The 14,521-nt window shown below is 41.7% G+C and overlaps 1 protein-coding gene across 6 annotated transcripts in view; it reads right to left on the reverse strand.

The window, feature by feature from the left end:
* Positions 1-10,894: 10,894 nt before the first annotated feature.
* Positions 10,895-14,521, reverse strand: part of tns1b (tensin 1b) — a 107,014-nt gene continuing 103,387 nt past the window's right edge. For 4 of the 6 annotated variants that reach the window (XM_062565203.1, XM_062565206.1, XM_062565204.1 and 1 more), the window contains 5 exons: positions 14,448-14,492; positions 13,916-14,084; positions 13,631-13,699; positions 13,409-13,438; positions 10,895-12,763 (listed from right to left, as the gene is read on the reverse strand). In XM_062565203.1, the coding sequence (XP_062421187.1) occupies positions 12,625-12,763; positions 13,409-13,438; positions 13,631-13,699; positions 13,916-14,084; positions 14,448-14,492 (452 nt within the window). In that variant the 3' untranslated portion in view covers positions 10,895-12,624. The remainder of the gene's footprint in view (positions 12,764-13,408; positions 13,439-13,630; positions 13,700-13,915; positions 14,085-14,447; positions 14,493-14,521) is intronic. The other 2 variants (XM_037487643.2, XM_037487653.2) reach the window with 2 other exon arrangements.

Genomic DNA, 14,521 nt, shown 5'->3' on the forward strand with positions numbered 1-14,521 from the left:
GAAGCTGAGCCAGCAAGTGGTTTGGGTTCATGTCAGGGTCTCCTCTTTCACAGCACAAGTGCAAATGTGACAATGACGCCAGCTTCCACTGTGAGGGGCAGACTGGTTCCTCCTCCCGCCCATGACAGGAATCATAAGGACAGGTGTGGACATTATCCTTAAACAGAAATGTAATTATTTTCTTTTGTTAACACGGAATATAAGAAATGAAAGCAAAATATCTCTCCTCCACACCCAGAGCCCAGATGTTAGACCACCGTGGCTTCATATCGCAACTTGTTATTAGCCAACTTATTCATTATTTGTTGGCCTCGTTTGGTTTAAAGTTAGAGGACTTATTGTTCTTTTTCACCGTCTCCTTGCCCAGATGTGATCCAAGCTAATGTAGCGTGGTCACAGCTCTGGGCCTAAGCACCCCATACAGACACTGTTGTTAAGTGGATAGATGTGGACATTACTCACAGGCGGTGACGGACACAGACAGACACATGCACTGGCACGCAACAAACGCGGGAAGGAGACTGCGAAATAGGGGAAAAAGGAAGAACTCAATACCAGCGACTGTTTACAGTTGCCACGATTATTACAGCCCACGGCTTCTCACACAGACAGACACACACACACACACACACAGACACACACATCCCCACGGTCCCACCAGGCAAATGCATCTGCCAGCGCAGATCCGGCCTGAGCGAGAGAACACTTTCCCAGAGATATCAGTGACGTACATATGTGAGCGAGATACACACACACACACACACACACAAGCTGATGTTGTGTCAGTTGCCGTTCATTTCATTGTTTTCATTTCTTGCTGCAGTGGCTGTTTATTTTAGCGGGGTATCCTCAGGGAGAAAACAGTGGTCCAGTGACCTATGGAATCCCGATGGGCTCGTTGTGCAGCCCTTCCTATGTAGCATCGGGCTTTCAGTATGTCCTGGACATACATCACTGTGCTATATGTGGTTATTTATGGGTCTGGTATAATGTACACAATGCGTAACCAAATGTGTGTTGGATTTATTCACAACCAGGATTCACCTCCTTTTGAGTCATGAGGCTGTAGAGGATGCCAGTGAACATAGGGTTGGACACATGTTCACACTCGGGTCCCGGACCCAGTCGTGATGCTTTGGAGGCCAGATGAGAGGTTCAGTGTTTGCTCTCCTGCTAGGAAACCAATGTGCACATATCTTCCCCTCATTTTCCTTGTCTTTCAAGTTTTCTTCTCCGTACCAAGAAGCCATATATAAATCCCCCTGAGGAGTCTAGACACTAGTGGTGGTGGCTGCAGGTTCTGCTGGAGTTGGCAGGAGTTGGCTGGAGAGGCAGATGGGGTGCTGAATCTGAGAAGGCGTATGGTCGCATGAGATGCCATATATCATGTAACCCTGTGACGGCTCACAAGACATAGCCATCTGTAAAGTTTCTTTAACATTGCAAACTGCTTTCCTTGGTCAATGCCTGCACTATAACCAGAGTATATGTTCAAGGAGGAATACATTTGGGGATGAATTGATTGACGAAGGTTGATAGTGTCAGTTTTGCAGGTAGTTAGTCGTCAATTTAAAGTATTGCATATAAAGATTAGATGATGTTGCTTATTACAACTATTTTATGAGACACACTCAAGCACGCAAGGTCAACTTCCAAATGGCACCACGGGAGGAGTCAGAGGAAACAACAGTTTGTGCCAATTTTTTTGGCAACTGTCCATTTGTCCTACATTTCATGGAAAATTTCAAATAAATATGAAAACATTGGCATGAATTAAAGGTAAAGCTGTTGCCAGTACGAGTCATTGTCCGGGCATCACAAAATATCCAACCAAAACATTTTAGTAGAACCATCGACCAGTGGGGGGTGCAGGAGGAAAAGTCAGTGCATCACCCAAGTGAAATTGGGGGGGATGCCCTGTCTCCCCAGGCCCTCTGCGGTTGGACCAGATGAGAGGGATGAGGGGGGTGGCGTCGATGCATTTAAGGCTGCGGGGCAGTGTGTGTTGGTGTAGAAGGTCAGAACAATAGGTTATGGAGAGCTGTGTAGTTAGTGACATGTGGTGATTAAACTTTACACTTAATTGAAACTTGTGGATGCCAAAATGTAGCGACAATAAGGGTAAAAAGCTACTTATAAATGCTGATTTATAACAGGGCTTCAGACAGAACTGTGTGCTCTCTCTTTAATAAATTCAGCCAAAAAAATCAAATCAACAAGAAGTAACATTGCTTCAAAAAAAGGTCACAGGTCTCAGGGGTTAACAAGCATAGATTAATCATTGTTCCGCATTGGCCAGGTTCATCAGTCCTTCCTTGTTCTTTGTGTTTTCTTTAGACATTCCTCACTCCAAAGCTTAACACTGCACTTTTCCAGAGCAGGTGCGAGGGGGTGCTGAGTAGGCTGACATTTTTGGGGATCTAGGATGACTATTGAATCCCTCCACCACGGCATCTTGACCTGCGTATGGTAGAGTGCACGGTGGAAGGAGGGGATCGGTGGCCACATGCTACTCATCCACCTGCATACTGACAGGCAGACAGGCCATGTCACAACAATCCCAAACACCCCAGTGCCCCGGCCTAACCTTAGCCAACCCCCTCCCTGGCCCAGCTAACCCCTGCGGCCATCTGTTACACGGCGCTGGGATGTGTTGATTGGCTGTGGGGGAGTGGGGTGAGGACTTGGGCTTGGATAAGGACCGGGGCTCCTGGATTGGTGACGCTTGACCGAGGAGCTTTGTACACAAAGCGTTGCAGGGTTCAAAGAGACACATTGCACAGATTATCCGTAAAACGTTGGTTTTGACACCTGTCTTCTTAAGTGTGTTGGCAGGCACAACAGTTGTCGAAGAGGGAATGGTTGCACCGGCTCATTGTGATGGTGAGCAAACATTCAAACAACAGCTCGCGTGGGGATCTCTGCCTGTTGTCTTTCTTCACTGGAGCCACCAGTGCTGCCATTTAACTCATCAGGAAGATACATACAAACATTCAATCCATTTTAGGAGTTGAATGAAATGATCTTTTGCTGCAACCATTTGCAATCGCTAATCATACATTTATTTCATAATAGCCTTGTATCACATTCTCAGAAACACACACTGCCACGTGTTTAACAGGGTGAATAAGATCATGGTTTGTGTTAAAATAATGAATGGACATCATACCGTGACAAAAAAACATTCTTGGTAATGTAACTACCGTAAAAATAAATTGCAACTGTCATAAGCAGAATTTCTAAGGTCAAGTAATGTAACAGGTGTCTTTGTTGTTCAGCCCAAATGCAAAAAAGGATTCTGCAACATGCTCTCCTCTCTTATTGGAAACATCAGATTTCTTCCCTCAGCCCAATTAGGTCCCCATTTGGACAACAGAGGGGCAGTCCGGCTCTTCAAACCCACTAAGTTACTACGAAGGCTGACCTTTGCCCCTTCGCTTGTAAACTATTTTTAATGGCACGTGCTGTACCTTGTGACCAGAGAGGGGAGGGGCATACTTTCCCTAGCTAGTTGCTTACTTTGTCTTCACTTTGGATGGAAGCAGGCAGGGTAAGCCCCAGGAGCTGCCTGTTATGCTGGAAACAAGGTGCATGAGGGATAAAACCACACCAAAGACCTCAAATAGAAGACGCTCTGACCTGAGTTCACGATAACTCTGTGATAACCCATATTTGGTTTGATCTGCCTAATAAACCCCCTGAATTCATTCTCCAGAAAGAGTCTTTCATCAAAGCCATTGCATGCCTTTTAGACAGCGTGACAACATTATTATTACCGTGTAGTGTGTGTGTGTGTGAGCAATTTCACCTTTGTTATTTATGGAAACGAGAACAAGGCAGAAAGCACCAGAAGGAGAAAAATCCAGGCCAGACATGTAGTGCTTTTACAATAACATCCTGAAGGTTGTATTTTTAGTCAAAGTCTTTGAGTCAGGGACATGAGGCGGCCAGCCCAGGAGGGCCTTTACTATCCAGATGGTGACAGCACTGTGATGGTTTTGCCTTTGAGGCGCCACGATGGAAACATTTGGAATAAGAGTGAGTCACACGTACCGGTCACAGGATGGACGGTCACTCATGCCTCCAAAAAACACACACACACACACACACGCCATTTGTGCGTCAACGTCAACACAGACAGGAGACACACTCAACTGTAACGCACGTTTGTAAGCTCCTTTCGTTCATCATTTAGTTTTACATTCACAAACGTTACACATGCTGCACACAAAACGATTTGTGTGTTTTGAACATTATTTTGATAGCATAAGTCATCCTTTTTTATTGTGAAGGAAATAATCGATGAGTTTGAAATGATTGGTCACGATGGGATGAATAGCAGCATTTATTGTCAAACTATAACATCCATTTGCATGATTTATTTTATACCGTATGAGGTTTAGTAGGACGAATACTGTACAGTATATACATTTTAATTTGGCTTTGAGGGATTACACCATCTGGCAAAGTGTAAACTGACTCCTCTGTACATTCAATTGGAGGCAGGAGGCCTCACACTCCAAATGGTGACCAGGTGTGACAATGGCCTACAGGCTTTAGTAGGAAACGAGACACCTGTTGCTCTGGTGCGATTACAGCAATTTGCCGACCAGTCAAATATGAATTTTTAGTTTTATTACTGATTGTATGAATTGGAAAAAGGGGGGGGGGCAGACTAAAACACCACCAAAAATATATACCTGCACATTTAAGTAAATCATTTATTTTTTATTTTTATTTTGCCCCGTACTGTTTTCACATTGTTTACCCCCCCCCCCCCCCTTTATCTCACTAAGGTGCTATGGAAGTTCCATAAAAATCGCCACAGGTAAAGAACTCTGGAAATTTACAATGTATTCGTCCGGTAGCCCAAGCCTACAGGTCACTAACTTCTAGAGGACTTATTAGTGATTAAAGACAAACCCAGATTCATCACCACCCTTTCTGACCATAAATGGACCTCTTTATTTATTTCGTCATCTTGACCCCTCTGGAGAAGACGTTAGCATTTTTAAGCTTAAAGCTTTTAAGTTAGCATTCGTAATTGTATTCCATGGGGTAAGGGAGGTGAAACCTGCCGACACAGGATGCTTGGGTGATGAAATAAATCTGGTTGTAAAAGTACATGAACGTAGAAGAAGGAGAGAAGTAGCACAGTATGACCATTTGCTGCAAAACTTCAGGGAAAGTTATTCAATCTGTTTAAAATGTATTGCACAATATATATATATATATATATATATATATATTCTATGAGTCTCATATTTGATCAATACAACAGTAACACCACAAATAGATGCAGCATTTAAGACCTGAATACCCCCCCACCAAAGAAGAAGAGTTCTGTGACATAGATGAGGCTGACCGTCTTCGGTCCAGTGTTGTGTGTCCCTCGGTGGCTTTGTTTTGTCTGATAAGGAAACACTGGCATCAAGTGGCCAAACACCTTATGGCAGACACTGAGCACAAAGACCACCACAAGATGCCACTTTCGCTTCTACGTTTTACAGTAACAAAAAGACATCCTATTTTTACATAGAGGATTATGTGACAAACGTGTTAAAAACAAACAAAACAAAAATAAATCACATTGTTTAGAACAAATGTGTGACATTCTTGCAGTCTGGTTATTTTAAATGTCATTTATTTTATTGGGCTGGTATGTGTCAGGTGGGTAAAGCCGGGGATCTTATTTTCAGCTACTTTCTTTATTAGGTAGGGAAGCGCAGAGACACAAAGGCAACAATGATTACCAATCTGACAAGGAGAGAAGGGACACACATGGTGTAAATACACTGAGAAGTGCAGGTGATTGAAACAACGAAACAATCACACTTACAGGGGAAAATACACCAAGGCAGGAAGTGGCATTAACCCAGGGACACAAGACGCAGGAAAAGACTACATAAAACAGGAACTGAACCCTCACTGTGACAGAAACGGCACAAAACATTTCTGTCCATACCAGCAGTTTGAAACTTTGATAAGCAAATGCAGTGAGAGCACGACCACTAATCCTACGCCTTTGGATAGAAAAGCCACTTCAAAAAATAGATTCACATAGTAACAAAGATGTGTGTCATCCTCCTGAAGACATGGCCTCAAACCAATATGTGACCTTACACTTGCAAACTGCTTTCCAACATGATGTTTTGGATCTATCTTGTTACCTCATTTCTCTGTGGGGGCCTTCTGCTTACTGGGCTCCACCATAACCGATGACCTGATGTAGGAACAGAACAGATCAGCATCAGCTCCATCACCGACTTGGCACTTCTCCCCCTCACCTCCTCCATCACTGTCTGGTACGCTGCAGCCTCTGCCAAGGACAAGGGCGAGACTACAGCGTATCATCTGCTTTTTTGCCTCCGGGACCATGAGACAGGGAAGACAGATTTTAGGCGACCCCTCTCACTCTGGACACAATCTTTTTTAGACCCTTCCCTCTGGCAGAAGGCTGCGGCCCTCTAGGACCAATATCTCACAACACGGCCCTGGACTCCAGCGGATTCAGATTCTTACATCGCAATCAATTACTTTACACACCCTTGAAAAAAAAATACTGTTGACACACCATTCATTTTTTTATTTGTATTAATTTTTTTCTAAACCCATCATATTACATATTCCATTCCTGTACATTTTCAAATTTTGTTTGAAAGTTGTTTTTTCAAAGTACAGTCAAGTCCATAAATATTTGGACATTGACACATTTTTCATTATTTGGCTTTGTAAAAACCAAGATGTACTTTAAGTGCAGACTTTCAGCTTTAATTTGAGGGCATTTAAATCCAGATCAGGTGAAAGGTGTAGGAACTACAACAAACTCAAATGTGGCAATCCTCTTTTTAAGGGACCAAAAGTAATTGGACAATTGGCTGCTCAGCTGTTCCACGATCAGGTGTGTGTAATTCCCTCGTTATTACATCTACAAGGAGTACATAAAAGGTCTCGAGTTCATTTCAGGTGTGGTATTAGTGTTTGAAATCGTCTGTGGTCAACTCTCAACATGAAGTCCAAAGAGCTGTCACTATCAGTGAAGCAAGCCATCATTAGGCTGAAGAATCCAAACACAACCAGAGCACATCAGGTGTGACCAAATCAACTGTTTGGTACATTCTTAAGAAGAAAGAACGCGCTGGTGAGCTCAGCAACACCAAAAGACCCTGAAGACAGCTGTGGTGGATGACAGAAGAATCATTTCCCTGGTGAAGAAGAAGCCTTCACAACAGTTGGCCAGATCAAGAACACTCTCCAGGAGGTAGGTGTATCTGTGTCAAAGTCTACAATCAAGAAAAGACTTCACCAGAGTAAATACATGACGTAAACCATTGGTGAGCCTCAAAAACATCTAAAAGAGCCTGTACAGTTCTGGAAGAACATCCTATGGACCGATGAGACAAAGATAAACTTGTACCAGAATGATGGAAAGAGAAGAGTATGGAGAAGGATCTGCTCATGATCCAAAGCATACCACCTCATCAGTGAAGCATGGTGGAGGGAGTGTTATGGCTTGGGCTTGTATGGCTGCCGATGGAACTGGTTCCCTTGTATTTATCGATGATGTGACGGCTGACAAAAGCATCAGGAAGTGTTTCGGGCAACATTATCTGCTCATATTCAGCCAAACGCTTCAGAACTCATTGGACGGCGCTTCACAGAGCAGATGGACAATGACCCCAAGCATACTACGAAAGCTTTTTAAGGCAAAGAAGTGGAATGTTCTGCAATGGCCAAGTGAGTCACCTGACCTGAATCCCATTGAGCATGCGTTTCACTTGCTGAAGACAAAACTGGGAAGGGGAAAGGGAAAATGCCCCAAGAACCAGCAGGAATGAAGGTTGCAGTAGAGGCCTGGCAGAGCATCACCAGGGACAAAACCCAGCGTCTGGTGATGTCTAAGGAATCCAGACTTCAGGCTGTCATTGACCGCAAAGTGTTAAAAGTGACAATTAGATTTATGATTATTATCAATTTGTCCAATTACTTTTGTCCCTTAAAAACGGGCTGGCACGTTCATCTGATTTGGATTTAAATCCCCTCAAATTAAAGCTGAAAGTCTGCACTTAAAGCACATCTTGGTTTTTTACAGAGCCAAAATAATGAACAATGTGTCCAAATATTCATGGGCCTGACTGTAGTATTGTGGCAAAGGTCATTGTTGCGTCACCCTCGGTCACAAGCCGCACGGAGTGCTCAAGGCCCATGTTCACTCTGGACAGTCGGAGCGCTCCCAGACCGCAGGGGGCGACGATGCGACTAATGGTGATTCCACCCACAGGAAGTGCCTGCGTAGCAACAGGAAGCGCATGGCATGAAATGTTTGTGGAGAGCTCAGATGGCCCTCTCACTCGGTCCTGAGGAAAAGGACATTGTGACCACAGCTCCTAATCTCCCAAAGACGCAACTGGTAGGACAGTATGATTTATTGTTTGTTCATGCTTTACTTTACTTAATGAAATGTGTCATTTAAATTGAGTAATGGAGACATATTCTAGGTTTATCTGAATTATTTGGTTTGGTTTGAGATTTCAGCCGCATTTATTTATTATTTCCTTAAGAAAGCGATTATCGAAATGCAGTTGACTAATTCATGGGTTTTGCTTTGTGTTTGAAAGGTTATCAACCTGCTCTGCTCTGTTCTGTCTGATCCACCAAACCACCCTTAAAAATAAAAGATCATAAAATCAACAGTTCTCGAGTTGTCCTTTGCATCCACTGGAGAGAAAGCTCTTTTCGAGTTTGGGCAGAGCCGTGGTCAGTCATAAAGATAGTGACACAATAACTTCTGCCTTCATTTGAGCACATAATTATATAGCCTGAGGCAAAATAGAACATGTTCATAGAAACATTCTGAATTTTAATTATTATACATACATCAAAATGGTTGTGAATGACTTATTCATTAATCCAAATAATATTGAAAGGACTTTCAAAGTAATCCTACTATTCAAAATAAAGGTTACAAAGCTTTATTTCCATGTTATTTTAGAAACGGCTCTGATGCAACTATGGACAATTTAAAAAGAATTGATGATTTCAATGCTTCTTTTTGTGGGTGTAGGAACCACTCTCACCAACAAAATATTGCCTTACAAGAAAATCGATTTGTTCGATAACCTTACTAATGTTCATGTTCTTTGGTGAAAATTATAAAAAAAAATGAATATACTTCCAAGACAAAAGATCCCCTGATATATATTTTATTGACATTGTAATTTAATTTATTGTAGAACCTCTGAACCTAAATATCTAATCAGTATTTTAAAAAGGGCATTTTTCCTCATGAAAACTGTGACGATAATACCAATATTTAAAAATAGAGATAAGCATTTCAATAGTTCTCAGAGAAGTTATTTGTGCAAAGATTGGATCTCTTTAAAGGTAAACATGAATTACTGAGTGAACATTGGGATGGATTTAGGGAAAATAGAACTACTTACACTACCATGCACTAAAGGAATAAGCAGTTAAAGTTTTCTATTGCTGTTCTGTTTGATACGATGGTCTATTGGGACTTCCTGGCTGACAGTGTGTGCAAGTTAATGATTACATTACATGTTATTTAGCTGACGCTTTTTTCCAAAGCGACTTACAATAAGTGAATGACATGATGTCAGGATTTAAAGGTCACATGTGGAGTACCGCAGGGATCAGTCCAATACGTTTTATACTTTATGCAACGATATTTGTGATGTTACTAAATATCAGTTTGTCATTTATCTTTTTTTTACATAACTTAAATGAATTTAAAAATAGGAATATATAAAGATTATGCTTCTTCCTATACCTTTTCAGTCATAATGTATTCATGCTTTACGCTAGTCTTCTATTGAATGTAATAACTGAAGTAAACTACTATTAACAAAGCTGACTGGTCTTAGTTATTATTGATTTGGTGTAACAAAAAAGGAACATTTGACAAACAAAATACTGTACATTTTGATTTTTAATGCTTTTTATTGTGTTTTTCCATCAGAAATAGTAAAAGCCATATAATGTAGCATACCAAAAAATGACAAAGCTCTATACAGGCAGTCGCTCATTCACACTGATCTCTCCAAGTGGGCACACGCCACTGGAGCTTCCATTTGGGCAAAAACATGTAACATTCAGTTTGAACTAAAGGACATTCTCTTTTTATAGGCAAAAATATAGATTCTTCTGTCAAGACGTAGACGTCACACGAAAATCCAAAACTTAACTGGAACGATGTGGGTTGAGTCAAACTGTGCAGATTACAGTCAGCAGTGTTGAAGTAACAACTTGACTTGAGCATGCAGGCTCTTGCTAATAAATAATGGAACATTCTGGTCACATATAAAAGCCCTATAAGTGCTGTTTTTTTAAGAAGTAAATTTGAGTCAGAGCATAGTCCCCTGAACTAATCCTTATGTAATTAGTTGACATTACGCTACCAAGTGATACTGGAGTATCTGGCATAAAGGAGTAATCTCTACTACTCAATTCCTTGGATGTGACTTTTAAGGTCACATTTCATGCTCATTTGCAGGTTATTCTAATGGACCTGCATGTGACATAGAAAGGCTGAATGGCTTTTCAATCACATTTTTCCGAAAAAGTGAGTTTCTCATGATGTGTCCCACTTTAGAACGCAAAAGAAAAATCACTTGCTAAAATAATAGCTTATTAATCAAAGTCAATTTTACCAGTGACCTGATTCGTTAAACGTTTACCTTTGTCATACCAAAAGCACAGCTAGAACACTGTTAGAATTAAAGTGGTTCCTTTTGCAATGGCGTTTCCTCACCACATGAGGGCAGCAGCTCCTCACTGGTTTCCCCCAGACCTCATGCTGAGAGGCTGTGGATCCACAGATCCACACATGCAATCACGTAATGGTCCATCAATTTCCATAACGTCACTTTTTACAAGTAGAAACACACTGATAATACTTCAACATTTAAGTGCTAAACTTGGGCAATGTATTTTCTCGGCAGGTTTAAGTTAATGAAACAATTGTGTCTGCATGTCTTTAGGATAACTCCAATTTGGACTTTAGTAACAGCAATCTTTCATTCTAGATCTTTTCAACCTCTTAAAAATAAAAACAAGACTCCCATAGAAAACAAGAATGTTAATAAAAGGAAGTAATGCTGTGAAAAAAAACCATTTTAAAATACAACAGTTTGAAATGCACACACTTTACACCTTAGATACGTCAATGCACTTGACTTTAGCCAAAATAAAAAAGCATCTTTTCTTCTCACTTTCAGTAATCTTGATGTATACTTTATAATACATGTATACAAGATGACACCGCAACAAAGCAAAAAAAATAAATATCTTAAGTCACTGTTTTGAAGTTGTTTTTTTTAATATATATATATCTATCTATATATGTATAGCTTAGTTTTGGGTAGGGTGTGAGTTTCGGCTGACAAAGAGCTTTGAACAGTCTGAGGCCCTGATCAGACGCTGAGGCGGCTTTTCAGCGCCTTGCGTCGAGCAGAAGAAGCTTCTCCTTGGAACTAACAGGAGCCCTCGGCTCCTTAATGCGTAGGATGGGTTAAATGCAGAGGTCAAATGTCATTATGGAACTGACAAGTTTGTGTTGGGATAATGTGAAAAAGGAGGAAGCTGCGCCCTGGTGCATAGCGCAGTGTGTCTGATCAGGGCCTCGCCTCAAGCCGCCATTACTGTTCAACCACGGCCGGTGGGAAGCTACTCCTCTCCTTGGCCTCCCTGAACAAAAGGATCCAGACACGTGGATAGAACGGACGCACGACAAAGTCCTTTGAAACAATATTGCCAGACTTAGTTTGCACTTTGGAGCCGCAACACCTGTAGCATCTTTAGCGCCATCACTACATTGATAAAGATGGAGCTGTGGAATTTTGGAGAGTGACCTGAACTTTCCAGGTTCAACCATTTGCATATTTCAAACAGCCTGGGAGAGTTTCATGTTTTCCTCTTTCTTCCAAAGCTCTGCATTACAAAAGAACGTCAGGCACCAAATGTCATCTAGAACAATTCTACTCATAAAGCAATCAAGAATATTTACACAGACCTCGACTGATGCAAAGATGTACGAAAACATTGTTTGCAAGATGGCAACGGCGCATAATTGACCTACAGTATCAGTACATACAGGAAGGGACAGTATTTTGGATTAAGCAGCCATATTTGTTTTACAAAAGAATACTCCGACCCTCCGACAGTGGCACACTATACACGTCCTGACTACTTTTTTTTATCTTTGGTTGACCACTCAAAAGCCTGATTTACAATCCACCTTTACATCACACAACTTAACTTCTTTTTGTTTCTTTCTTCTTTATAAAAAAATGAACAGAAATGAAACAATTGTTATAAAATAACATTTGCACACACAATGTCATTCCCTCTTCCTGTTCATGAGTTCGACTGCCCCCCCCCCATTGTCACACACAGCCGCGCCCCATCCCTGCACTTCCTCTGGTCCATTCTGGAGTCCGTCCGAGAACAAAAGCACATGCAAGCCGCCTCTCAAACACTAACACGCTGACACATGCACGCAAACGGAAAAGAGCGGAAGAAATGAGGTGACAAACCAAACGCTAAATCATCCGAAACAGAGAGTAGGTGTTTGAAGAAGAAAAGAGAGGGGTTTGCTGACAGCTCTCATCTTTTATGGGAGGCGATCATCTTTAAAACAAAGTTGACGATGGCGCTGGCCGGCTGGTCCGGGTCCATCTCGGCGAACAGGTGGCTGACGTTGTCCGTTGTGCTGCCCTGCTTACGCGCCACAAAGCCAAACAGCCTGCAAAGTCCACACCACACACTCCGTTTGGAAAAGCCACCTTGTTCAAGCACTTCAAAAAAATACATTTTCTTTAGATTCAAACTAAGAGGCTCCACTTGCTGATGTTGGAGTTTGTCAACTTTTTTAATGTGAGATGCAAATGTCTAGAGAGCAATGGAGCGCAACTCAAAGCACGTGTGGCAGCTTCATCCTTTTCGTAAGTGGGGGGAGTTTTAAATGACGGCAAAAAAGTATTTTCCCTGTAGAGCTCTGTCCATGATGTTGACGGTTAAAGATACAGATAAACGTCATATAAACTGCTGTCTGAAGCGTCTGAACCTCGATGATGGACATGTTTAAATTTAATTGGTCCCCATTAGTCACTTAACACTAAAGTTTGACTTTAACTGGAAATTGGTTGACACTAAATGTGTGATACCTGAAGGTATCATTCAGGTACAAAAACAATACAACTCATATTGTGCGTCTGATTAAATAGTTTACACCTAGTTTTGTCATTTTAGATGCAGCCATCATTGATAAACACAGCACTATTCAGACTGCAGCTGTGCAAAACCATTCTTCTAGTTGGTAAAATGTCACCGCCCTTCTCGCTCTATAGAAATATACAGCAGTACTGTAATCAGTAAGAGGTCTACTTACTTGGCCGTTCCTCCCTCAGGTTTGCTCCACCTGTCACATTTTAAATAAAGTATGCGTCAGCATTCTAATGAAAAGTCGACTCCCTCAAAGGAGCATAACTCACACAAACAATCACGCTAGAAGTAGTGATATCAATAGTGGACAAAGAGCCGTCCTCCTATTGTCTCCTCTTGGTCATCATCATCATATTCTAAAACATCAATGTCATGTCTGTGTACTCACTTTCTGTCTTGTGGGTCAGTATCGCAGAACGTGACTGTGTTGGTAGGATAGTGGCGTCGGAAGAAAAGCCTTTAAAACCAGAAAAAACAATCAATACACAGTCAGTCAAAATGTTTTAATCTGGAGGAAACACTCGCTCAGCGCTTCACATAAAAAAAAAAAACTCAATTAAAACATTCACTCAGAAGGGACCACAGACTCAATGAAACTGAAATGAGTGCATGCTCTCTATCATCTCATTATGTCCTCATGTCCTTGTGAGTTCAGTATTTCCTCCACACGTACTTCCTCTGGTTGTCGGTCAGCGTGATGCCTTGTGAAGACACCTTGAAGTGCACAACGGTGGCGACGGCTGGAGACGCAGCAGCCAGAGTCTCCGATATGGCCTTGGCAACCGCCTGAGGACCCGTCAGGGACTCCATGTCGACGGAGTTGATGTAGAGCACGTTGCATGCTGGGAAGAGAGCACACGGCCCAATCAGACAACAAAATAAATGTCAAATGGAACAGTCATTCTGCAGTGGAAAAAGTAGATTCTATTAATGCCTATTTTGATATATTCATGCAGATATATTTTGTCTCATTAGAGAACATGCTGTCTGCAACCGCTTTAGAAACCAAACCATCCAATCTCATTCCACATCAAACATGTTGCCTGTTACAAACAAGAAGCTGAACACTAATGTTAACAGATGAAAAAGAAATACATGTCAGTCAGGGCCATCTTTATTTCTCTTAATTTGTGCGGGTTAAACATTGACAGACAAAGGATGCACATTCCAGATGGAAGGTTCCGTATAAAAGTGCTGGTGTTTACCATGGGAATCAGCAGGGGCCCTCTGCACTGGGATAACATGGGTATCTTGTTGTCAGAACAAGTGAGCAGGACCA

The sequence above is a fragment of the Pungitius pungitius genome, chromosome 10 (genome assembly GCF_949316345.1).
Source record: "Pungitius pungitius chromosome 10, fPunPun2.1, whole genome shotgun sequence".
In the NCBI taxonomy this organism is placed as follows: domain Eukaryota; kingdom Metazoa; phylum Chordata; class Actinopteri; order Perciformes; family Gasterosteidae; genus Pungitius; species Pungitius pungitius.